Source organism: Eptatretus burgeri, chromosome 1 (assembly GCF_056783735.1).
Source record: "Eptatretus burgeri isolate ZD-2024b chromosome 1, Ebu_testis_v1, whole genome shotgun sequence".
NCBI lineage: Eukaryota > Metazoa > Chordata > Myxini > Myxiniformes > Myxinidae > Eptatretus > Eptatretus burgeri.
In genome coordinates this window covers 73444127-73469126 of record NC_140961.1, presented here as the reverse complement: position 1 = coordinate 73469126, position 25000 = coordinate 73444127, and the positions used below count along the sequence as shown (strand labels likewise).

General features: G+C 42.5%; 1 protein-coding gene across 3 annotated transcripts in view; it reads left to right on the top strand.

Moving 5' to 3' along the window:
• LOC147034747 (pleckstrin homology domain-containing family A member 1-like) overlaps positions 1–25000 on the top strand; it is a 149196-nt gene that overhangs the window by 87018 nt on the left and 37178 nt on the right. For all 3 annotated transcript variants that reach the window (XM_085888215.1, XM_085888231.1, XM_085888221.1), the window contains exons 7-9: positions 7356–7505; positions 7654–7722; positions 8952–9028. In XM_085888215.1, coding sequence (XP_085744341.1) covers positions 7356–7505; positions 7654–7722; positions 8952–9028 — 296 coding nt within the window. The remainder of the gene's footprint in view (positions 1–7355; positions 7506–7653; positions 7723–8951; positions 9029–25000) is intronic.

Sequence of the window (25000 nt, the reverse complement as noted above, 5' to 3'; positions counted from 1 at the left end):
TATCAAAGGGTATTTGATTTCACTCACCTTCACGCATAATGGCTTTAAACACACCGTACTGAATGTCTACGCACCTAGCGATAGCACGGAGAGACTCGCCTTTTACACACACTTAGAAACGTCTCTTGTACACATTGATTTTGATGGACTTGTCTGCTTGGGTGGAGATTTTAACTGCACGATGGACCCCACCATTGATCGTAATGGAGAGGAGCCGCACCCAGCAAGCGCAGCGCCTTTGTTGAGAGCCTTGTCCAAGTTTTCCCTGGTTGATGTGTGGAGAATCCGCAATCTTTCTCTCCGCCAATACACGTGGAGTCGGTGTTCAAAAGGCCACGTATCACTTGCAAGATTGGACCGTTTCTACATCAACAGTACCTTTTTAAATGTTGTGAGCAATATGGACATTATTCCGAGCGGCTTCTCAGACCATCACATGGTCGCACTTCGGATTCACCAACCAGTTCGGAATCGTGGTGCTGCCTACTGGACCTTCAACGCAAGCCTCTTGGATGACCAACTGTTTGTCGATGCCTTTGGTGTGTTCTGGAGAGCCTTGCTCCAACGTAAAACTTCCTTCCCCTGCCTTGGAAAATGGTGGGACAACGTCAAAGTGCAAATAAGATCCTTTTGCCAACAATATGGAGCCTACCACACCAAATATGACTCTGCCCTTCAATCCTTGCTTGCCAAAGAAATATTATATTTGCAGACCAACCTCTTGGCCTCAAATCATGAAAGAACCAACCTCTTGCTGGCGAAGAAAAAAGCTCTTCTTGCTGGACTTTGTGCAAAGCAAGCCAGAGGAGCGCTGATTCGTCTCCGACTGGAGAATTTGTGCTACTTGGACACCTCCTCTAAGTTCTTTTTTGGACTGGAAGATCAAACAAAGAGAAGTCAGCAGATAACTTCAGTAAGGACAAAGGAAGGAAGGATAACACACAATCAAAAAGATGTCAGAGCCTCACTCAGACACTACTTTACTGAACTTTATCATGCTCCGAAAATTGACAACAAAATGGTAACAGTGCTGACTTCTTCCTTACCTACCTTGTCAAAATCTGCAGTTCTACAAATGGACAAGGAAGTAACTTTGGAGGAACTCCAAGCTGCTCTTCAAACTCTACCCTCGGGTAAGGCCTCCGGCCTGGATGGAATTCCTGCAGAATTTTATAAAACCTTTTGGGACCTCCTCGGACCAGAACTACTTGAGGTTATAATCGACGGTCGACGATCAGGCTCACTGCCATTAAGCTGCCGGAGGGCTGTCCTCGCCCTTATCCCCAAAAAAGGAGACCTTCAGCAACCACACAACTGGCGTCCCATCTCATTACTCTGTGCAGACTACAAAATATTTTCCAAGGCCCTTGCCAACCGCCTTAAAGCCATAATCGAGGAGATCGTACACCCAGATCAGTCTTACTGTGTCCCGAAGAGGACAATTCATGACAGTATCTTTATTGTGCGTGATATAATTGACATCTGTTCTCTTGAGCAAAGAAATGTTGGGTTGGTGTTCTTAGATCAAGAAAAGGCCTTTGATACCATTGATCATTTTTATCTTTTCTCTGTTTTACGGGGGTTTGGTTTTGGGGAAAATTTTATCTCTCATGTGCAGTTACTGTATAACAACACTTTTAGTCTCTTAAAGGTTAACAACATTTTATGTCCCCCTTTCCCGGTTAATAGAGGCATTCGTCAAGGGTGCCCTCTTTCTGGCCTCCTGTACTCTCTTGCGATTGAGCCTTTGCTCGTTCGGTTGCGTGCACGTCTTCTTGGTTTCCTTCCTCAACCAATGGCGAACCCGTTTAAAGTGATTGCTTATGCAGATGATCTTTGTGCAATCGTTCGCTCGAATGAGGACGTCTCAGCCTTGGTCCGTTGCATTCATGAATTTGGTTTGGCAAGTTCCACAAAAGTGAACTGGGGAAAAAGCAGAGCTCTCCATCTTGGTCCACAAAATGGCGCCATTCCTCCGACTCTTCCCGAGAAACTTAAATGGGAAAGGGATGGAATTCTTTACCTAGGCGTCTTTCTTGGAACTGAGAATTTCATTTTAAAAAACTGGGAATCTCTAATAATTAAAACTGAGAGACGTTTACGAAAGTGGAAGGGCTTACTTTGTCAACTCTCCTATCGGGGCCGAACCCTTGTTATCAACAACCTTGCAGCATCAATGCTTTGGCACGTTTTTATAGCACTGCAGCCCCCAGATTTGTTTCTTAAAAAATTACAATCAATTCTTATTGACTTCTTTTGGGGAGGAAAGCATTGGCTCCAACCTGGTGTGTTAAACTTGCCTGTTGCTGAAGGAGGACAGGGGCTGATTGCTATTACCAGCAAGGTGATGGCTTTTCGCCTCCTTTCGCTTCGCAGACTGCTGTACACGGACGTCTCGTGGAAGGCCTTGGCTCACTGCCTGCTTAGGCAGGCGGGGAAACTCGGCTACGATCAGCAACTGTTCCTTATTGACACCAAGAAAGTTGATATAGCATCAGTCCCCCTGTTTTATAGAAGCATGCTGAGGGCATGGCAGGCAGTCACTGTTCGTCGAAATAACAATGACTACTCCCTGGAAATGTTTTTAAATGAGCCTATCTTTTTAAACCCCATTTTTGAAGGGGTCTGCAGCAATTATATTCTTGTGCAGAAGTTTATTGATGCTGGATGTACGAAGGTAAAAGATCTCAGAACTCCTTCTCCTTATAAGTGGAAGCCAGCTGCTGACGTCGCTGTGGCCACTGGAGTGAGGTCCATTCGAATTATTGGGAGAATCTTTTCTGTGATTCTGCGCTTTTTCAAGCAAACTAATCTGAAATGGATTCCACAGGTAGAAGCTAACCTTTCTTTATCCCTACATCCCTTTCCAGAGCTTTTGCTTCATTTTCAAGGTTTCACCTCCTTTAAATTGATGGAAAAATCTTCTGTTTACGCTTTGTGTGTTAAAACTCTTGTTCCCGATAGACCTGCGGAACCACAAGCACATTGGCGGAGAATGCTTCAGACCACTCATTCTACTTCGATCAACTGGCATGTTATGTACAAGGCACCCACTGCTAAGCGCTCCGGAGATTTGCAGTGGCGACTGGCACATTACATTTTACCATCCAATGTTTTATCTCATCGTATATCTCCCGATAACACAGAATTGTGTCCCTTCTGCGGTGCCACAGAAACTATTTTTCACATTTTTATTGATTGCTCAAGGTTGGCACCCCTTTTTACAGTCTTATCACGTGCTATCCGGGGACTCGGCCTAACTTTTAGTTGTTGTGGTTTTGTTTACGGTTTTAGCATCTTCCACCAGCGTAAATACGAGTGCCTGTTAGCAAATTATTTGTCCTCTGAAGCGAAGCTTGCTATATACATGTCAAGGAAACGCAAACTTCATGATGTTTGTGATTCTGTTTCCGATGTTGTTTATCTCTTTAAAACCTTGGTCACAGCACGAGTGCACCTTGAAATTAATTCCAGTGATTGTACACTGTTCTCACAACAGTGGTGTGTGAACACATCCTTATGTGAACTTGTTGATGGTGTACTTACATTGAAGTTTTAATTTACCTTGTTTCTTTGTTGGGCAATGCTCAGGCATTTGCTTGTACTGGTATAACTTCTCTTGTTACATCATGATCCCAAACAATCAAGAGGCCAAAAGTGTCTGTGTCTGTGTCTCTCTCTCTCTCTCTCTCTCTCGCTCTCTCTCTCGCTCTCGCTCTCGCTCTCGCTCTCGCTCTCGCTCTCGCTTGGCACGCACGTGCAAACGCAAGGGGCTGTTGCTCAGTCTCTGGCGGTACGTGTGGAGCCTGTGTTGCTTTCTCTCTTCTTATCATCTTCTCCTCTCTCTAATGTATTTTTTGGGGGTGTTCCTTGTGTATAAATTGTTATCAATGCTTTATCGATTACTTGAAAATTGAATTGGTTTCTTCTCTTCTTTTTTCCACTCTTGTATATAATCCTTTGCTTTGTTGTATTGAATTTTTACCTTTTTTATACTTTTTGTAATAAAAGGACATAAAAGTCTCAAAGTCTCTCTCTCTCTCTCTCTCTCTCTCTCTCTCTCTCTCTCTCTCTCTTTTTCTCTTTCTCTTTCTCTTTCTCTTTCTCTCTTTTTCTCTTTATGTCTCTCTTTCTCCTCTCTCTCTCTCTCTTTCTCCTCTCTCTCTCTCTCTCTTTCTCCTCTCTCTTTCTCCTCTCTCTTTCTCCTCTCTCTCTTTCTCCTCTCTCTCTTTCTCTTCTCTCTCTTTCTCTTCTCTCTCTTTCTCTTCTCTCTCTTTCTCTTCTCTCTCTTTCTCTTCTCTCTCTTTCTCTTCTCTCTCTGTCTCTCTCTCTCTCTCTCTCTCTCTCTCTCTTTCTCTTCTCTCTCTTTCTCTTCTCTCTCTTTCTCTTCTCTCTCTTTCTCTTCTCTCTCTTTCTCTTCTCTCTCTTTCTCTTCTCTCTCTTTCTCTTCTCTCTCTTTCTCTTCTCTCTCTTTCTCTTCTCTCTCTTTCTCTTCTCTCTCTTTCTCTTATCTCTCTTTCTCTTCTCTCTCTTTCTCTTCTCTCTCTTTCTCTTCTCTCTCTTTCTCTTCTCTCTCTTTCTCTTCTCTCTCTTTCTCTTCTCTCTCTTTCTCTTCTCTCTCTTTCTCTTCTCTCTCTTTCTCTTCTCTCTCTTTCTCTTCTCTCTCTTTCTCTTCTCTCTCTTTCTCTTCTCTCTCTTTCACTCCTCTCTCTTTCTCTTCTCTCTCTTTCTCTTCTCTCTCTTTCACTTCTCTCTCTTTCTCTTCTCTCTCTTTCTCTTCACTCTCTTTCTCTTCTCTCTCTTTCTCTTCTCTCTCTTTCTCTTCTCTCTCTTTCTCTTCTCTCTCTTTCTCTTCTCTCTCTTTCTCTTCTCTCTCTTTCTCTTCTCTCTCTTTCTCTTCTCTCTCTTTCTCTTCTCTCTCTTTCTCTTCTCTCTCTTTCTCTTCTCTCTCTTTCTCTTCTCTCTCTTTCTCTTCTCTCTCTTTCTCTTCTCTCTCTTTCTCTTCTCTCTCTTTCTCTTCTCTCTCTTTCTCTTCTCTCTCTTTCTCTTCTCTCTCTTTCTCTTCTCTCTCTTTCTCTTCTCTCTCTTTCTCTTCTCTCTCTTTCTCTTCTCTCTCTTTCTCTTTTCTCTCTTTCTCTTCTCTCTCTTTCTCTTCTCTCTCTTTCTCTTCTCTCTCTTTCTCTTCTCTCTCTTTCTCTTCTCTCTCTTTCTCTTCTCTCTCTTTCTCTTCTCTCTCTTTCTCTTCTCTCTCTTTCTCTTCTCTCTCTTTTCCTCTCTCTCTCTTCTCCTCTCTCTCTCTCTCTCTCTCTCTCTCTCTCTCTCTCTCTCTCTCTCTTCTCCTCTCTCTCTCTCTCTCTTCTCCTCTCTCTCTCTCTCTCTCTTCTCGTCTCTCTCTCTCTCTCTCTCTCTTCTCCTCTCTCTCTTTTCCTCTCTCTCTCTCTCTCTTCTCCTCTCTCTCTCTCTCTCTTCTCCTCTCTCTCTCTCTCTCTTCTCCTCTCTCTCTCTCTCTCTCTCTCTCTCTCTCTCTCTCTCTTCTCCTCTCTCTCTCTCTCTCTTCTCCTCTCTCTCTCTCTCTCTCTCTCTCTCTCTCTCTCTCTCTTCTCCTCTCTCTCTCTCTCTCTTCTCCTCTCTCTCTCTCTCTCTTTCTCCTCTCTCTTTCTCCTCTCTCTCTCTCTCTTTCTCCTCTCTCTCTCTCTTTCTCCTCTCTCTCTCTCTCTCTCTCTCTCTCTCTCTCTCTCTCTCTCTCTCTCTCTCTCTCTCTCTCTCTCTCTCTCTCTCTCTCTCTCTCTCTCTCTCTCTCTCTCTCTCTCTCTCTCTCTCTCTCTCTCTCTCTCTCTCTCTCTCTCTCTCTCTCTCTCTCTCTCTCTCTCTTCTCCTCTCTCTCTCTCTTACATTTTTACTGTGAGTAAACTTACACATGCAATTCTGATGACTCTTCAACAAAAAATCCTCAGCCAACCCATCCCAATTCTGTCCCATTCCCTCCCCCCCCCATTTCTCCTCAACCTCTCCCTCCCAAAGCTTTTCCCATCTTTATGCTCACCCTCCTGCTTAAAAAAAGCAAACAGGCATTCCTACATCAAAATAGTGGAATATGTAACATTTTCTGCTCCCCCATCCTGCTATCACTGACTTCACAGAAACCCATCATTTTTTTTTTTGAGAAAATGGTCAGAAATAATAGTAAATCTGCATAACCTCCGCAGTAGAAGTGCTGCTTGAGAGAAAGGGTTCTAAAAGGTAATTCTAAATGGTTATAAAGGGTAAAATGTAGAAATTGCCGGTGGAGTCAGGCGAACTGTCTCACCAATGGGTGGAACTTGCACGCATGACTCCTTTTATATTTATGTATAATATAGACTGTAGTCCATCATGTAAGCTATATGCAATAGTTTTCTCCATCAAAATCCATCAACACCCTGATTTGATAATACGACCGATCAATCTTGATTTGCTCATGCCAGCCATTTTTACCTCCGCCACCGAAGGTGAAGGAGGTTATGTTCTCATCCCTTTGTCTGTTTGTTTTTTTTGTTTGTTTGGCTGTTTGTGTACAGGATATCTCAATAAGTTGTGGACAGGTTTGGTGTGTGACGTGGACGAACTGATTACATTTTGGTGAAGATCTGGACCCGGATCTGATTACTAGAATTTTTAAAGTGATTCTTCACCATTGAGAGATTAGGGCCAAAAACTATAGATGGCACGATATCTCAAAAATGTATTGGGCCAGATATTTTCTCGTGAATCAGGCATTATGGGGCAGAGGTATGCGCTACCGAGTGCCCTTCTAGTATTACATGAGATACTACTTTGCATGTTTGATGCACACCAGTCCATGAATGTAGCTAAAATTCTGTTTTGATTGGTTCAGTGGTTCCGGAGAAAATTCTGAGAAAAATGATGAATTGCTGGATAGCTGGACCAATCACGTTTGTTGGCGAATATGCACTATATATTAGTTGTGGGGGTGGGGGGGGGGAGGAGGACCTAAAGTGTGCAAATTTGCTGCCACACAAGGTTTACATCACCTAGATACCAACCCCAAATGTGTCAGCATTTTAACTGAAGTCTACAATGGTGGAATAGTGACCTTGAAATTTCACCAAAGTAAATCGAAGGATTAAAACCAGATTTTGTGTGGAAAGATGAAGATTGAAAGAGGCATCAGTGAAGGTTGACACAATCTCATCAAAATTTTCAATTTTATTAAAATATATATAATTTCATTATGATTTGATAGTTTGGCTTTTTTTCATCAAATGCAGAAAGTTTGGGATTGATAGTTTGGCATTTAGCTCCCTTTGGGTTTTTTTTTTTTTTAAATTGATTTTTGTCATGTATGTATATCACAGGAGGATGCAGTAAATGAAGCTCCAGCTGAGACTGCTCAGCAGGTCTTGCTGTATTGCCTTCAGAGCCATTCTTCACAGCTGGATGTTCAAGCTGCATACGGCCAGGGACAACCTATCAAAACTGGTTATTGTGTCAAGCAAGGTGGAATGGTGAGCAATGATGATTCGTTGGATTTGTTCTTTTGTTTTTATAGGAATTGTCTGATATTATAATTTATGGGGATAAAACTTCAATCTGAAAAAGTCAAACGCTACTTCTTTTCAACAATCGTAATTGCGTTTTCTTTTTCTTTTGCAGATGAAGAATTGGAAGCAGCGATATTTTGTGTTAAGTGAAAATTCCATCAGTTATTACAAGTCAGACTGTGTAAGTTGATTTTCTATCTTCTAAGTTGAATTTTCTAAGTTCTAAGTCTAAGTTTATTTTCTAAGTTGAGGAGAGAGAGGCAGTATCTTTTCAACTTCCAATCATATATGTACTGTAATATTGAAAAGCAACCATGTAATGTAATTTTAAATTCTACATACATTGGGTTAAAATATTCCACAGTTAGTCTTTAAAAAAAATTAAAAATGTGGTCAAGGCTCCTGGGAGAGTGAGAGCAGAATGGAATGGAATAAAATAGAAAGAAGGAAGTTCCAATTGCAGATATATTTTATATGGTATGACGTATATATAAGGACGTGGTATGAACAAGTTGAATGAAACGCAGCAGGAAGAGGAAGAGGAAAAGGGGGATGGAACAGACAAACAAACTGACAAACGAAAAGATGAGAGGGAGAGGGGGAAAAAAAATCACAATAACCTGGAAAAGGGGAATGCTTGGGAAAGGGTTGGGGGGGGTCCTTGTGGTAGAATAAATAATGAGTACGCGACATGCCTACCTGTCACTACGTTGACGGGATTAATCAAAAGACAGCATGTTGTGCTTCACAAACGTATTGCGTGTCTTTCTGTGAGTTTCACTGAGGATGTAAAATGCGCAAAAAAGCCAATTTATATCATGTACTTGTTGTTTTCATGGCTGTGGTTGATGTTTGTGTACGTTTTATATATTTTTCTTCTGCTTTGACAAGTATTACTATATTTCCTTTTGTGTGCTCCTACTGTAACCTCAAGGGTTCCTGCTGTCCTGGAGTAATAATTGTGACCGTTGGAAGCGCTACACTACATTAAGCTCCCATTCCTGCATCTTCTTTCTCATTCCCAGAAAGAGGGACTTTTAAAATAGGCATTTTTAAAATTAAAAGGACACAAATTTTTGTTCCAAGTGAATCTATTATTGGCTTTCCAATGGTACCATTTTTATAATTCAAGATGGCAAGAACACTTTTGAAAAGAAGCGTGACACACACATGCCCAGTCACACCCTTCTCCTTTTAGTATTATAAATGGATGGGGGATGACCTGAGGTATATAGTTGTGAACACTACCTTGGGTCTCTTTCATAATAGTCGTCATGTGCTATTATGAAAGAGGATGATTTTGTGACCTGTTTACACTCTTATTTTGATGCCTGCTTTTCAGTTTGACCAGTATAGGTGCTGTCATACTTTGTTTAATGAGAACCCCGTTTGTGTAATTGTACTTGTTAGGAACGGGATCCCCAGCGTACAATTTCTTTGCGGGATGTGCGGAGTGCCAGGGAGTTTGATTCGAGTGTACGGACAAGGTAAAATTGGACAAAGTGCAATGCAATTGCTTTGTATTTTGTAATGAGCATCTGACTCTGCTATTTTGATGGTTGTCTTTAATGTTGCTCCCAATGATCACGTTGTTTTCCATTTCTTTAATATTATTTTATTTCAACATCATGCTCATAAACAGTGGATTTTATCTAAAAGTGATTTTTTTTTTTTTTAACTTTTATCGAAAAGTGGACTAAAAGTTGATATCACATGTTTAATTCTGTGGGAAACGAGTTACAGCTGACGTTTAAAACATCCTCCCTCCCTTTGATTGAGCAAAGTGAGGAAATGTGTGTGATTTGGGGATTAATAAGGGAATAGGTTATAGATTTGGGTAAAATCTCAAATGGCCCTCCATCCATCCATCCATCCATTGGGACCATACTCTGTGCAGAGCGTTGGTGCTGCCTAAATAGTCTCCTTGGCTATTGGACACAATCCTGGACAGGTCGCCACTCCGACCCAGGATACCATCAAGCTGGCACTCATTTTGCCGATCTCGGAAGAATGACAGGCAGAGTCAACCCCACCTGGTATTAATTCAAAAGCCGAGTGGGATTTGAACTCAGGATCCTTGGATCCCAAGCCCACCACCCTCACCATTAAGCCAACACCAGGCATAAATGGCCTTCGATCAAATATGAAGAATTAGACGTGGGTGGCTCGAAGAAGGGGTTATTTCATCTTCGGTAAAGGTCAAACATCCACAGCAGTTGTGCCTTTAAGGGATTATAACAGAGAGAATAGGCATTTCGGATAAAGGATGATGATTATTAAGAAGAAGAAGAAGGGGAAAAGCAAAAGAAAAACAAAATGGTGGAATTCAAAAAACTGATGGATTAAAAAAGGTCTGACCTTTAAAATGTCAGCTGCACCTGTTTTCCTGTCGTAATAACTGTGCATTAAACTCGGTAGTTACATTTTTAAAAATAAAAAAAATCTTATCAACCAACACACTTGCATTAGCCCTCATATAGTCGAGTATGCCATTGTATCATGTTTATGGTGGCTGTTTGGTGACCTTTTTTTTGTATACCTTGTCTAGGCTCGTATGAGAGCGAACACACAAGGCAACAGCAAGGGGGGGCATGAGACGAGAGGGGCGGGAGTGGGAAGGACAAAACAGTGAGGAACAGAGACATAAGGAGATCTGTGGGAGGGATGGGGTGGGGAACACGGGGTATACAATATGGACATTAGAGGGACTTTCAGGAAGGAAAGCAGGGAATTTGAAGGAGGTGGGTTTGGGGAGGATTAACGGGGGTAGAAAAGATCGAGGATTTGGATGGGGAAGATAAGACGTGGTGGTGAACAACTGTTTTGAAGGCCTGGAGGGAAGAATGGGATTGAACAGAGTGAGGGAGTTTATTCCAAAGGTGGGGAAAAAAGAGGAATGAAAGAGTGAAGGTGAGCAGTGATTCGTGATTTTGGTAGTTTTACCAGAAGGGGGTTGTTTGCGGAAATATGTTGGGGACAAATCGCAGACACAGCAGGGGGAGGGGGGGGCAAGACCGGAGAGGAGATGGTAGAAGACGGAAAGACCACCGACCTGCCTGCAGTGAGAGAGTGAGAGGCCCAAACACTCAGCCTCATCGTGGGAGACGCCAATGATCCGAAATGCCTTGGTTTCCACAACGTGAAGCCGAGAAAAGTGGGAGGCAGGAGCACCAGCCCAGAGAGGAGAGCAGTACTCCATCAGGCTGTGGACGAAAGCTTTGTATGTGGTCAAGAGCTCAACTGGGCCGAGGAAGAACTTTGCACGATGGAGGATTCTCAGTCGGCGACTGGCTTTGGAGGCCAGATTGGAAATGTGGCTTTCCCAGGAACGATCATGGCAGATAGTGAGATCCAGAAGCTTGAAAGAAAGGACTTCTTCCTGTGGATTGTTGAGAACGTGGATGGGGGCGTTTTCCAAACAGTCCTTTCGGGGAGACAGTGGGAGTGTGTGATTTGTCCGGCTTGAAAGACACGTTCCACGTGTTGGACCAGTTTGTGATTTTACCCAGATCGGCAGTGAGCGAAGAAGATGCTGCTTGCCTGTCTGAGGGATGACAGATGGTACGGCAAAAGGTGGAGTCATCACCAAAGAGATAGAGGATTTTTCAGAGTCGAAGAGATTGTTGATGAGAACCAGAAAAAGAACAGGGCCCAGAACGCTGCCTTGAGGAACTTCAGCCTGGACAGGAAGAGGCGATGAAAGAACTCCATTTAGGGTCACACGTTGACTGCGACAGGAGAGGCAGTCGTTGAGCCATGAGTGGAGATGGCTTTGGATACATAGAAAGAGAGTTTGGTGAGCAGGGCAGGGTGCCAGACCATGTCAAAAACACGTGATATGTCGAGGGATATGGCTCTGATTTCATGTCTGGCATTGAGGACCTCAATCCATTGTTGGGAGAGCAGAAGCAGCATATACAGGGTAGAGTGACCTGTTCTGAAACCAAATTGATGATTGGAAATCAGGCCATTGGAGAAGAGGAACAATTTAATGTCTGAAGCGATGATGGATTCCATAACCTTGCTGATGTTTGGGAGAAGGCTGATTGGTCTGTCATTGCAGGGATCTGTTTCTGCACTTTTTTATGCAGGGCAGTGATGTTTGCTGATTTCCAAGCAGATGGCAGATGACCTTGAGCAAATGAGAGGGTGAGCAAGAGCAGAGGAGCAGGTTTTTAGGACACATGGGCTGATGCCGACTGGACCGGTTGCAGAATCTGAGTCGAGTACTTTCAAAGGGAGAGTTCTGGAACAGCTATTCCTCTGACTCAGACAAATTCGAGTTCTGTTTGAACTCCCCTAATTGCAGCTATCGGGGGCAACTCTTTGCGGTGGTTGTACTCCCCTGCCCCTCCCCCCCCCCCCAATTTCAAGTCTGGGGCTAAATCTTCCTCATTCATCAGGGCAGTGCGGTTACAGTCAGAGAGTGCTGATCGGTCCCTATGGACTGGCCCTTTCCCTTTTGTCTTTCTTCTCTCTGTCAAACTCGATTGTGGCCCTGACTTTGTGGGAATGGGGGGGGGGGGGGTCCACCGTTCTGGTTGTGGGGGATCTTTGGGTTGCTTCTGGGGGATTGATCAGCTGTCTTTGTGCCACGGGCTTGTTTGTGAGAACTGTCTGGGGCAATACAATAACAACAGCAGCAACTCCCCCAATTTCACAATTGTGGAAATTTTAATTTCACCGAGCTTTTCCAAAACCAGAATTTTATATATGACTGTCACCCCCCCCATCCACCATCGCTACAAAACCCAACTTGTGTCGTAGAAGACATACGAGTCCTGCTGACACTTGCCCCACCGAAAAATGTGGTTGTTTTTTTTCCTTTTATGATGATGGTCTAAAACTCCACACTTCTCCACATGTACAAATGCTCTCATGCCCTCATTTTTCACAATACTTAAAGGTCATGTTTTCTTTGATTCACTTCTCCATAAATGGCAAGTTAAAAAAAAGTACATATATTTCGTTTAAATCTCAAATTAAAATTTTAGCATGCATAAAAATAATAAAAACAATTCATATTGGTAAAACAAAGTTTTTGAGGAAAGGTGTTATTGTAAAGTTTACATATTTGCAACATTGTAAAAATGCATTTTTGTGGGGGGGGAAAAAAAACATTTTAAAAACGAAGAAGAAAAATACTCAACTCTTTTCATAAGTTGAAAATATTACTTGCAAAAAATAATTCTTCAAATATGTTCTGAAAATGAAACTGTTTTATTGTTTACCTTTGAGTGGAATGGTTTCTGAAATTAATCTTATTGTTATGGGACTTGTAATTTACTACAGGCGTGATTATTATTGTTACCACCACCATCAAAGGTGAAGGCGGTTATGTTTTCATCCTTTTCTGTTTGTTTGTGTGTTTGTTACTTGCAAAATCGAAGATTTTTCAACTATATTGGTTAGTCGATTTTGTTATTCTGTCTTTGTTTGTCTGTTTGTTTGTCACCTACAGATCACAATTTTAAAACAATCTTCAGGAAACTTCACCACATTGTAGAGTTTGTCATAAGGAAGAAGACTATTGTTTTGTGGTCAAAATGTCAACATAGGCCAAAGATCAACAACTTGGGTGAGATTTCTAAAATCCTCAATTTTCATCTGATTGACTTGAAATTTGAAGAGGATTTATATTTCATGACAATTCAAATAGCCAAATATTTTTGAGGTCAACATAGACCAAATGATCAATATAGGCCCAAGGTCACCAACTAAGGCGGTATTTCTAAAATCATCAATTTTCATTTGATTGACTTGAAATTTGAAGAGAAGTTATATTTCAGGTCAATTAATTCAACCACCAATTATTTTGGAGGTCCATATCAGCCAAAAGGTCAATATAGGCCGAATTTCTAAAATTGTCAATCCAATTCACTTGAAATTTGAAGAGTTTCATATTTGGTCATTGAATTCAACAACCAATTATTGTTGAGGTCAAACTTGTTTTCTGGATTTTGCAAGTATCGTGCTCTGCACGACGACGTCGTCTTGTTTGTTTGTTTTTGTGCATGATATCTCAAAAAGTTGTGGACGGATCCAGATGAAATTTTGTGGACAGATTCAGTGTGTGACGAGGCTGAACTGATTCAATTTTGGTGAAGATACAAATCCGAATCCGGATCTGAAGATTTTTTAAAAGCAATTCTTCACCATTGAGAGATGGTGCGAAACCGATTATATTGCACAATGTCTCAAAAAGTTGTGGACGGATTCAGACAAAACTTGGTGGGCGGGTTGGGTGTGTGACAAGGACGAATTTATTCAATTTTGGTGAGGATCCAAATCTGGATCTGGATACGAGAGTTATTTAATTTTAAAAGTAATTCTTCACCATTGAGAGATTAGGGTCAAAACTATATAGAACTGTATAGCATGATATTTCAAAAATGTATTGGGCCTGATATATTCTCCTGGATCAGGCATTACGCTCTATCGAGTGCCCTTCTTTTTTTAACATAGAATCATTGAGTATTTGCAATTGTGGTTAAGTGAAGAGTCGAGAAACGTGAATGAGATTAATAATCATAGAATAAACAGCATGGAACTGGCAACTCACCATGGTTTAGAAGTAAGCAATTATTGGTCAAGAGCATGGTTGAGTGGCAGGGCAGGGATTTGTCCAGGCAAGAGGAATGAACAAGTTATTTCCTTTGAGGCATGGGCAGTCTTATGATTGGCCATTGTAAGGTGAGTCATGCAGCTTCAAAAATGCGTGTACCAGACGTGAAGTTGGACTACATTGAGATAAGAAGCTGATCAAGGAGACATGTTGATGAACTCGCTTCACTGAGATTGCATCACAGGTGTCGGGCTCAGGAGATTTCCCCTTTTCAAATGGGGATGCTCTCTGGAGTTCGGCATTCCTTAAAGCCTCAACTTCAGTGAGGACAAACTTAGGTATTTGCAGAATCCGAGGTTGGGGTCGGCCGTTTCTTCAAGTCCTGTGACTTCCTGCTGGTCCGGTCACCACTCTGATTTCCAGCAGCGATGTTGAAGTATTCTCCATGGTGATAGCCATGTCATAAATCCAAAGATGCACCTTGCACAGGCAGTAAACTAGAGGGGGAGCACTCGGTAGAGTGCAAAACCTCTGCCGTCAATACTGCTGGGTCACTTAAGTGAACCTGATATCCCATTCATTGTAGGTCAAAACGGATCAGACTCTACTGAACCACGATTGAATAAACTAAACGAGATCGACGCGCATGTAGAAATGCCCAAAAAAAAGATATCAAAATTTTTTTGAAAAAAATTGCAAAATTTCTAATTTTTTTTCCTCTAAAATTTTTTTTGGGTGGGGGGTTGGAAATCACTTAAAACATGTAGAAATGCAAAAAAAATTCAAATATTTTTCAAATAAAATCGAAATTTTTTTGAAAAAAAGTTGCAAATTTTTTTTTTTTCTCGAACAAATTTTTTTTTTGGTTTGAAATCACTTAAAACATGTAGAAATGCAAAAACAAAAATTCAAATATTTTTTTTCAAAATGGCCACCATAGCGGCCATATTGGACTTTGGACCAGGTCCAAAATCTAATGGCTTGATCTTTGGACCATACCTCATCCCCCCACCAAGTTTCGTCGAAATCCGTCCAGGAGTTTTTCCGTAATACTGTTCACAAACAAACAAACAGACAGGGGTGAAAACAGTAACCTCCATCCATTTTCGATGGCGGAGGTTAACAAGGCACCATTTCTTTATAGTGCTACACAATATGAAACATGTTTATTTTTGCCACTGCTTTTTCCTCTTATCTGCTTCACAATTGGAGTTGTTCTGAATTGGTTGCATCTGCCTCGACTGCTCACCACACCATCGAGTGCAGCGAGCAGTCAAGGCAGATGAATCTAATATACATTATATTATCCATCATGTGCTTGATTCATCATCTCACTGTTGACAAATTTGGTGAACTATTGCTTTTGTATATTTGCTTTGTTTGGGATTGAAAACTAGTTACGATTTACCTTAAATCTATGACCAACATTGCAGCTATGAATCCTGTTTTCCTTTTATTTGCCTAACAGCGTTTTTTTTTATTATAAACTGCTCCGAATCGGTGCTGCAACTGGGTTCATGACTCGTGGTGTGGTTGCCGTCTTGGTAAACATTCATTTTATTTTAAATATTATTATTCAATTATAATTGCAAAGAATTTAAAAATAATAATAAATAAATAACTATATACGTGGAAACCAATCAAAACAGATTTTTGCAAATCAAGCAATATATGCTGGCGTGTAGTTGGCAGCAGTTTGAATGGAACATAATACTTGCACTCATGATGGTTACCACATCCCAAGCTGAGTGATGCATAAAGTTGGCTAACTTAAGGCTTTTATTAACAGACCAATGTTGAATGGTTACCACAGGCCTGTGAAATGGCAGTTTGAATCCAGTGCTGCTCAGCAAAGTTGCAATAATTGAATCCCTCCAGGTATCCAACATAAACTCAATTGCTCGTTCGACAAAATGGCAGCAGACACGAGTTCCACTCTGTTCCTTCGGAAATAAATAATTTATTGCATAAAAGGACACAATGTAAAACATTTGACGCAAGACGACGACAATAAATCTCTATTTCCACCTCGGTGACATGTGCACATGCACTCAGTAATGATACCTGGGCAATGGTGAAGGGATATGCTTTCAGGGCTGTTAAGAACACCCAGCAGGTGGGAGAACATGGCAGGTTGGCATGTGAAAGTGAACTTCCAGTGGTCTAATCTTCAATACAGCATGATTGAACAAATATATACTTGGGGTGGAGGAGAATGGTTTCAATGAACTCCTTAAATCAGTCCAAGTATGATTTTGGCCAGCTTCAAGAAACCAAAATTCAAGGTGGACGATCTTGGACGAATTTACGGAGGGAAATGTCATTTTGAAAAGGGTAAAACCATAAGATGGACGATTGAGCGATTTAAAATTGTTGATATATTTTACATGATTCTCTGGACTGACAAATTGTATTATTGAAATGAGGAGATTGCAGGTTTTATGGACAACACCTCCAAAAAACTAAACCGAGGAACAATTATATGAATACAAGAGAATTTGATTTGTGGTATAGAGACCTCTTCAAAGATCATCAGGGGGGGGGCTTCGTGCGAAAACCCATATATTATATCTGGAGTTTGAGTCCGGAAGAGATCCATGGGGTGCTCGCCCTCTAACTCTGAGGCCACTGGCCACGGATAACCCCGTGGACCGATGGATTGCCAAGCAAACGCAGATGCTGGCTAAACTAGTTGAATTGGAACAGGGTCCTTGTGTCCAATTTACTATGTTACCTTATTTTATGAATTTAATCATTTCAGCTCGGGACCACGCCCTCAGCGTACACTCTTATCATTGCTGAGGGGAACAGAGAGTGCAGTGCTGCTTAATCCGCGGAGCCGATCAGTGGGGGGGGGGGAACTTCCCGGGGGGGAGAACTTTCCGTCTATCAATTATTAACATGCTATCTCGGATCAATGAAATAAGGGACAAACGAGCAGGTCTGGAAATTTAACACTGAAAATAAAACACACCAAACACACACACACACACACACACACACACACACACACACACACACACACACACACACACACACACACACACACACACACACACACACACACACACACACACACACACACACACACACACACACACACACACACACACACACACACACACACACACCAAGTTATTTTCTGGTAATGCAGTTTATATACGTTACGTACACATGCATAAAATACAGAAAAACGACAAACACAAAAAATTACCTTTAAACAGAGTTCTTTGAAAGAGGAATTTAATTGGGGAATTAGCAAAATTCAATTGAAAAATATATCAAGGCCCAGAACACAAAATGCCAATTGAGACGGCCGTCCAAGACTATCTCCGGGGTCTAAAAATTAGTCCCGTAGGCATTTCTTGTTAAAAGTGATTATGCATGCCCAAAAGTAAGATGATAGGGTGAAGCTTCAGAATATGCCCCCATACCATCTCGAACTTTGACCTTTGAGGTCAAAGGTCAAGGTCAAATGCCAAATTCCTCATTTTTTGGTTTTCGTGAATTTCGTTTCAGCATTGCCACATCTATATGCCTGTGTATGAATTATTCGCCTCGGCAACTGTCCTTGAGTCTCAGCAATAAATTTAGACTAGAGATTTACTTGAAAACATGAAAGGCTGCAATTGTAAAATGGCCAAAAAAGAACAGATCGTAAGCGTTGTCCACTCCATACAAATGGCACAGGAAATTTTCAGCCTCGTCAGTGGATCCATCACGCCCAATATTCGCCAGTAGCTCTGGCTGTTCCACGTACACTTTCCAGCAGCTCCGTTTTTCCCGTATCCGTAGAACGAAGACGTCACATAACATCCGGTAAAGGCATGATATCCAAGCAGATTGTTCCTGACAGGACGCGATAGCTTTTGTACAATTGGTGCAATTTGGTAGCAGACACGTTTTTTGCTAGTCCCACTTTTCATCCACAGATCAACGTTTGCATCACCGAAGAAATGGATGAGGAGTAATAATACATCTGTATCCTTGCTCTCCACGACCACGCTCTTGTATTTCTCCCTGACGGTATGTGCTGCATGTGCGACCATGCGCATATCGGCCTCTTCATGGTTCGCGGCCAAATCAGTAATTTGGCCACCTGTAGTTGACTTCGCCACCTCCGGTTCAGCGAAACCTCCCCCCTACAATCAGCTCGCAAGACTGTGGGTAATTCCGATTGGTCGAAATGAGGTACTCAGCGACGAATTTAGCGAGGTCATCTTTGTTCTAGTCCTGGGCTATGAATCTGTCCCATACCTCTGGCAGTGGTACGTCTCCTCGATCAATGATTTTTCGGATTGGTCGCTTCTTCTGCCCATGCTTTGATCTAGTTGCCGATTTTATTGACCCTGTTCAGATGTACCGATTGAAGACGATCTCGATGCGAGTGAATGACTGGTGAAATAGCTTTAATATCTTCTCGTGATATGTACGACCAAGGTCAGCAAACTGGCGACAATGAGACGGCTTCCCCATCGCTTGGATCATGGCGTGACCATTGATGATGAGAGCTGACGGCTCCTGCAGGGATGGAATATTCGCTGGTGTTTCGATATCCACGTCTTTTGTCAGGATATGAAGCATATCAGCCTTGTTTGTCTGATTCATCTGTCCGTTTATCTTGATAAGCGACGAAAGTTCGTGCTGAAGAATCCTGGACATATCGACACATCGCCCAGCTCTGGTTGCATTGAACAACCTCTGTATGAGTTTTGCGTCTGCCTTGATGAATTTCTTCTTGGCTGTTGAGGTCAGAGCTGTGCTTTTGTAGAGATGAACAAAGGATTTGGAATTGATCCTCGACAGCGTATCGAAGAAACCCATCTCTCGAGTTACCAGCCTCTCATCCACAAAACTTTGTAACCTTCGAAGACCTCGCTCATAGGCTGACAACAGGGAAGTTTGTATTCCCATCGTGGCGAGATTGTTTGTTGTCAAAGATACAAGTGTAGGTTCCTGCGATTCCTCCACCAGATCTGGTGATTGTGCCAGTGGGAGTGTATTCGCTGCTTGGAAAATACGGAATCGCTCAAACTGGTCCATCAGATTTTGAACATTGCCTTCATCATGCCTCAGACGTCCAGGCAGAGCCTCCTTTCTCGTAGATATCGCCTCCTCTACGATCTCGTCATCGATCAGTTTTAGTAGCCGTTTGGTATCTAGGCCAATTTCAGAGCGCTCACACCATGTCAAGCAGAATCGATCCCTTGCAGTATCATTCCTGGTGATTCCGATAATGCCATTCGATATCTTACACATGCGGTTGATCCATTCTGTAGCTTGATCGACTGGCACATAGCTGAACGGACGTTTGCTGCGTTGTACCACAAAGTTCTCGGCGAGAAATGCACTGTATACATCAGGCGCTGTATTCTCCAACATTTTCATGTCGGAGAGATACACCGGTCCTCATCTCACATAATTTGTGTGGTCATACACACATAGCCACGGTAACATCTGTGCGAACGATTTTAGGTGTGCCTGCCAATCTCCCTCTCTATTCGCACGGATGAATTCCAAAAGTGTGCTGACCATTTCGATGTAATTTGTCCAGAATTCAAAATTGGGATCAGTTGCGCGGCATCGGTCAAATTCGTACAATTTCGTCAATATGTCTGATATTTCGATGGTTTGTCTCAAAGCACAGATGGCATGGCTCAGTGCATCGGATTTGCAGAGACGACCATCTGCACTGCGACATTTGTTCCGAAATTCCTCAGCGCATGTCTTGATGGCCTCGATCGAAGCGATTGTTGCGATATCATGACTTTGCTTGAGCCACTCCATGAATTTGGTCCATCGGATGCGACACAATGCTTCGTACGTACAAATATGTCCATATACTCCTCGGTAGTATGCTTTTCCACCAAGTACGCTTGGTATCGTATTAGGAGCGAATAATCCCGCCTCGATCCAGTAATCCTCCAGCCCTGCGCTCTCATAATGCTGTCCAATAGCTTTGAGGTAATTGAAGAGAATGTGGGGGTGACCAAGGAGGCATATAACATTGCTGTATTTGGCGGGATCGTTCCATACGAGTTCTTTCATCCGACTGTAGAGAGGTTGGTCAGCAAAAATGACCGTGTGTCTGTCCCACTTGTTCACTGATATTCATGAACTTGGTCATCACAGTTGTCATTGTGTCATCATGGTCTGCCGGTGCCTTCAGAATTGGGAGCATACCTTCGTTGGTGACAGGTGGGGTCCCGTTCGTCGCCAGACTTAAATGTCGCCCATGGTGGCACAGATTGCGACTCACCACCATGTAATAGTCTTGATAATGTCCATGCCAAGTCGTTGGACTTGCTGTTATTTGCATTGCCAGACTCTTGGAACCACGACTCTATGTTGATGGCGGCACCATCAGAAAAAGTGGGGAACGGACGAATACCAGAACGAGGTTTCACGTATTCAAATATGTGCATCTTGCCTATTCGTTCCTAGCTGCGAGCTTTAGTACGACCGATATGCCGAGGTTCATCTCTGTGATAAACAGTTCCGTCATCTCGCTGCCACACTGCCATCTGTGTATAATGTGTAGTGTTGTTGCCGTCAATTGTTTCCTCAAGTACGTCAATATTGTCACATGAACTGAGGACCAGCCCTGAGGTCTTGAATGGGCGGATTACCTCGGGGATAAAGACTCCGTCGTTTGCGTCGGCCCTGTTGAGAATATCATTTGCAATGGATGTGTCAATGCGCCGGATTGTGTCGATGCTGATACAGTGACCACTTGCATGCAATAGATCTACCAAGGCCTCGGATCGCGTCATTTGATGTACTGTCATCCCTAATCCAATGTGTTTGAGTGTCAGCTTGCGCCCCTGGAAAGGCGAAAGATGATGTCCTGTGCGATATCACAGACGAAGCGGTTGAGCTCTGCACATGTATCAGCAGCTTCAGTATTATCCTCGATCGCATCGGCGAAAAGGACTCCGAGAAATATGTGCAACGATTGGGGGATGATCTCATTCACATTGTCTTGGTCAATTCCTCGCCATCCTAATTCGTGACCAGGGTGGCTATTGAGATCATTGCGCAGTTGGAGAGCATAATGTACTATTTCCTGCAGTGGATTGCTGGCCATCATCGAAAAGTCATTACCATCATCAGAATCTTCCGAGTCTTCATCCCTGTGCATTCCTGACAGAGATGTTGAAATGACACATTCATTCCTTTCACTGGGATACAAGAGCAACGAGGTTGTACGATTGAGGGGTCTAATGAAGCCAGCTCTACTCCCGAGTCTCTTAGATACTGTGTCAGTGAAGGTTTTCCTTCGTGACAAATAGCTCCGAGGTATTTGCTGTCCTTTCGCTTCACATAAATCCTGAAATCGCTTCCAAACCTCCCCCATATCGTATACATATCCACGTGAAAGCCCGTCATTCAGAATGTTACATGACATAGGATCGTCAGCTCCTTATCTTCACCTTGTCCAACATGCAGTCTTTTTTTCTCTGTTTCTCTCTCAAATTTGATCAAGCATGAGAGATGATATTTGCTTTCAGCAGCAATCAGATCTATTGTGCCTGCCAGACGGATCCGCAGCGCCGTGTCTACGTTATAAAGTTCCAGTATCTTACGGGATAAATGCATTGTCCGGATATCATGCAATTCAGTTTGACTCTTGCAAACTTTCTTACCCGGTTTTCCCTTCATTTCGTCTTGGCAAAATATACATTTTGCCCAGTCTACTTTTTCACGTTTTGCACGCGATGACCGTGCCTCCAAATCCATGCTGTCGCCGCCACCGCCAGTTGCAGCTCCTTCGCACAGTGATTTCGATCTGAGACGCTTCAATCGACTTTCAGCCGTGAAATCACAGTAACACGAGCTGTGCGACATCAACAGCGATTCCCGTATTGAAATATCATTCAGCCTCTTCAAGCTATCAGATTCCTCTCCGAGGCGATTGGGTTCAGCGAGGACCGTGATTACCCTATTCTTACCGTCGTCCGATGATTGGCGTGTTACTTCCTTGCACTTTTTTGATTTCAAACAGAACAGACATGTGGACGCGAGTTCTGGCTCTTTTTTTTGCGTTTTTGCGAACCTATCATTCCTAAAGCTTTCATTTCTTCCATTGCCCCAAATTTAACCATGCAATTGTCGTAGATTTCACACGAAATGAAAGCAAAACAATGCAAAAGACGTGTTGAAATCTCAACTGTTCAGCGCCATGTTGCACACACTAGCTACTTCCTCCGCAAGAGCGATTAGTGGACTGAGTGGAGCACCGTGGGCGTGGCCACGGCGTGCGCGAGGGACGCTTCTATTTCGGGATTTTTTTGAGAAAATCGATTTGGTTGCGCTTGGTATGGGGCAAATTCTCAATAACAGAGATATTTTCTACCTTTTGGCACCCCATACCAGTTTTTAACATGAAATGCCTGCGGGGTGTCATGATAGGTTAGGTTGGCCGGCCGTCTCATCTATGCTCTGTGCCTTCACAGCCGGATCATGACAAACACCTGGTTGGATGGACCTTATTGTGTGTGTGTGTGTATATATATATATATATATATATATATATATATATATATATATATATATATATATATATATATATATATATATATACAGTATACTAGGTGTAAGTCGGCAGCGTGTAACTCGTCTCTGCCAAAGTCGGCAGCGTCAAAAAGTCCCGAATTTATCTCATGTTAAATCCCTTTGAATAAAGGTTCATCCCTCTCCAAGTCGTCACTTCGTCTAAGTCGTCAGATGTTGTCCATTCCCACGTAATGGAAACTCAAGTAAATTACCACTCCTAATTTGTCACACGGAACTGCTGCCTCGTGAGAAGCCCGATTTCATGGAATCGTGATGCTCGCTCATTGGTGTACACCGCCAGTGATAGGCTATTTATAACTGCGTACACACGTTGATCGCACTGCAGGCAGGACAATGGCGACAAAGCGAAGCGTAAGCTTACAACTAAAACCTACCAAGAAAAATACGACATTATCCAGTTTTGCGAGGCAAATCCACTGATGAAGAAAACAGACATAGCTGAGAAGTTGGACATCAAACAGCAGACATTGAACGATATCTTGAAGAATAAGGGCAAGATATTTGGACAAGTGGAGAAGATCGTGAGGCCGGTGGGAAGTGTGAAATGTGTGTCCTTTGAAGATGTCGATGACGCGCTCATCATCTGGTTTCGGCAAATGTCGGCTCAGCCAAATATTCGGTTTCGGCCGATTCGGCCAAATATTCGGCCGATACTGTCTTTCGGTGGAGGATTGCCCAGCCAACATCATGGAATACAATGACCGGTTTGAATCCTTTCTCATGCACCAGATGCCCAAGAGTTTGAGGCAGTCAAACATAACGGATTACTTCGCGAAGAAGTAAAGGATCGATCGAGCTTAGTGTTGAAGTCCGATCATGGTTTTATATTGGCTTGTTTTGTACATTACCGCACTCACTTACACATAGGCATTGAGTGGTAATCATCACCACGATGACTGTGTGTCATGTAATTTGTCACCATACCATCACCGATGGTATACGAGTTGTCTTAGAGTTGTTCATTATCTTTACTTTTGATAAACTGATTCATGAATTCCATCTTTGCTTGATCACTTTCCAACTCACCAACTCACCCCCACCTATGCCCCGAGGATTGTGTTTTCCTTTTGGTACAATAGCCGGCTCTCACACATATGTGTCCAGGCCACGCACGACTTCATCCTTCACCCCACAGTCATCATGAATGTTCGCATACGCGTAAGTCGTCACATTTCTAAGTCGTCACTTTTTTCTCGGTCCCGATGGTGACGACTTACGCCTAGTCTACTGTATGTATATATGTGTATATATATGTGTATATATATATATGTATATGTATATGTATATATATGTATATATAGTTGAAAGTGTGTCTGTCTGTGTGTATGTTTCTCTGTCACCTATGCACGCGAAAAGTACTGGACTGATCCTCACCAAACTAAACATGCTGACAGAACATGTACCCGGGAATGTCCCGATGTAAAAGAATTGTACTTCCGACTTCCGGTTTCCGAATTATGACGTCATCACCTGATTTTGGAACGTTAATTTTTCAAATTCAGCCGATTGACATGGGGCCAACGCCTTTTGCAATAGATTGAAAAAAATAATGCTACAGTCAATTGAAGACAATGACTTCCGACTTCCCGGTTTCCGAATTATGACGTCATCACCTGATTGCGTAACGTTAATTTTTCAAGTTCAGCCGATTGACATGGGACCAACGGAATTTGCTAGAGAATGAGAAATTAATACTACAGTCAATTGAAGACAATGACTTCCGACTTCCCGGTTTCCGAATTATGACTTATGCATTCGACACACTTTTCGTAACGTTAATTTTTCAAGTTCAGCCGATTGACATGGGGCCAATGCCATTTGCAATGGAATGAAAAAATATTGCTACAGTTAATTCCGAATTCCCGTTTCCGAATTATGACATGCATTCGACACACTTATCATAGGCCCTATCCACATCAACAAACGCCTCTTTTAATGCATGATTAACACGTCATATTTATTGTACATACAGGTAGTCGTCGACTTACGACCACGATCGGTTCCGACTGACCAATCGTAAGTCGATTTGGTCGTAAGTCGACCAACCTTTATTTATAGTGTATAGGCCTTTGCAAAAATTACCGTATGTATATTATACCGTATCCAGTACACACCAGATATGTTCAATGAGGCTCTGATATACATTGAAGATTTGGTATTATACATGAGCGGGAAAGATTTAACTAAGTGGGGACTTCCCTCTTCTAATAGGTCTGAAAGCTCAACCACCAGTAGAGAATGGTTCCGTGAAACAAACTACAACACAGATACTCTCGCAAAGTTTGTTTCTGACAATGAGCCGCTTCTGGTACAGGAT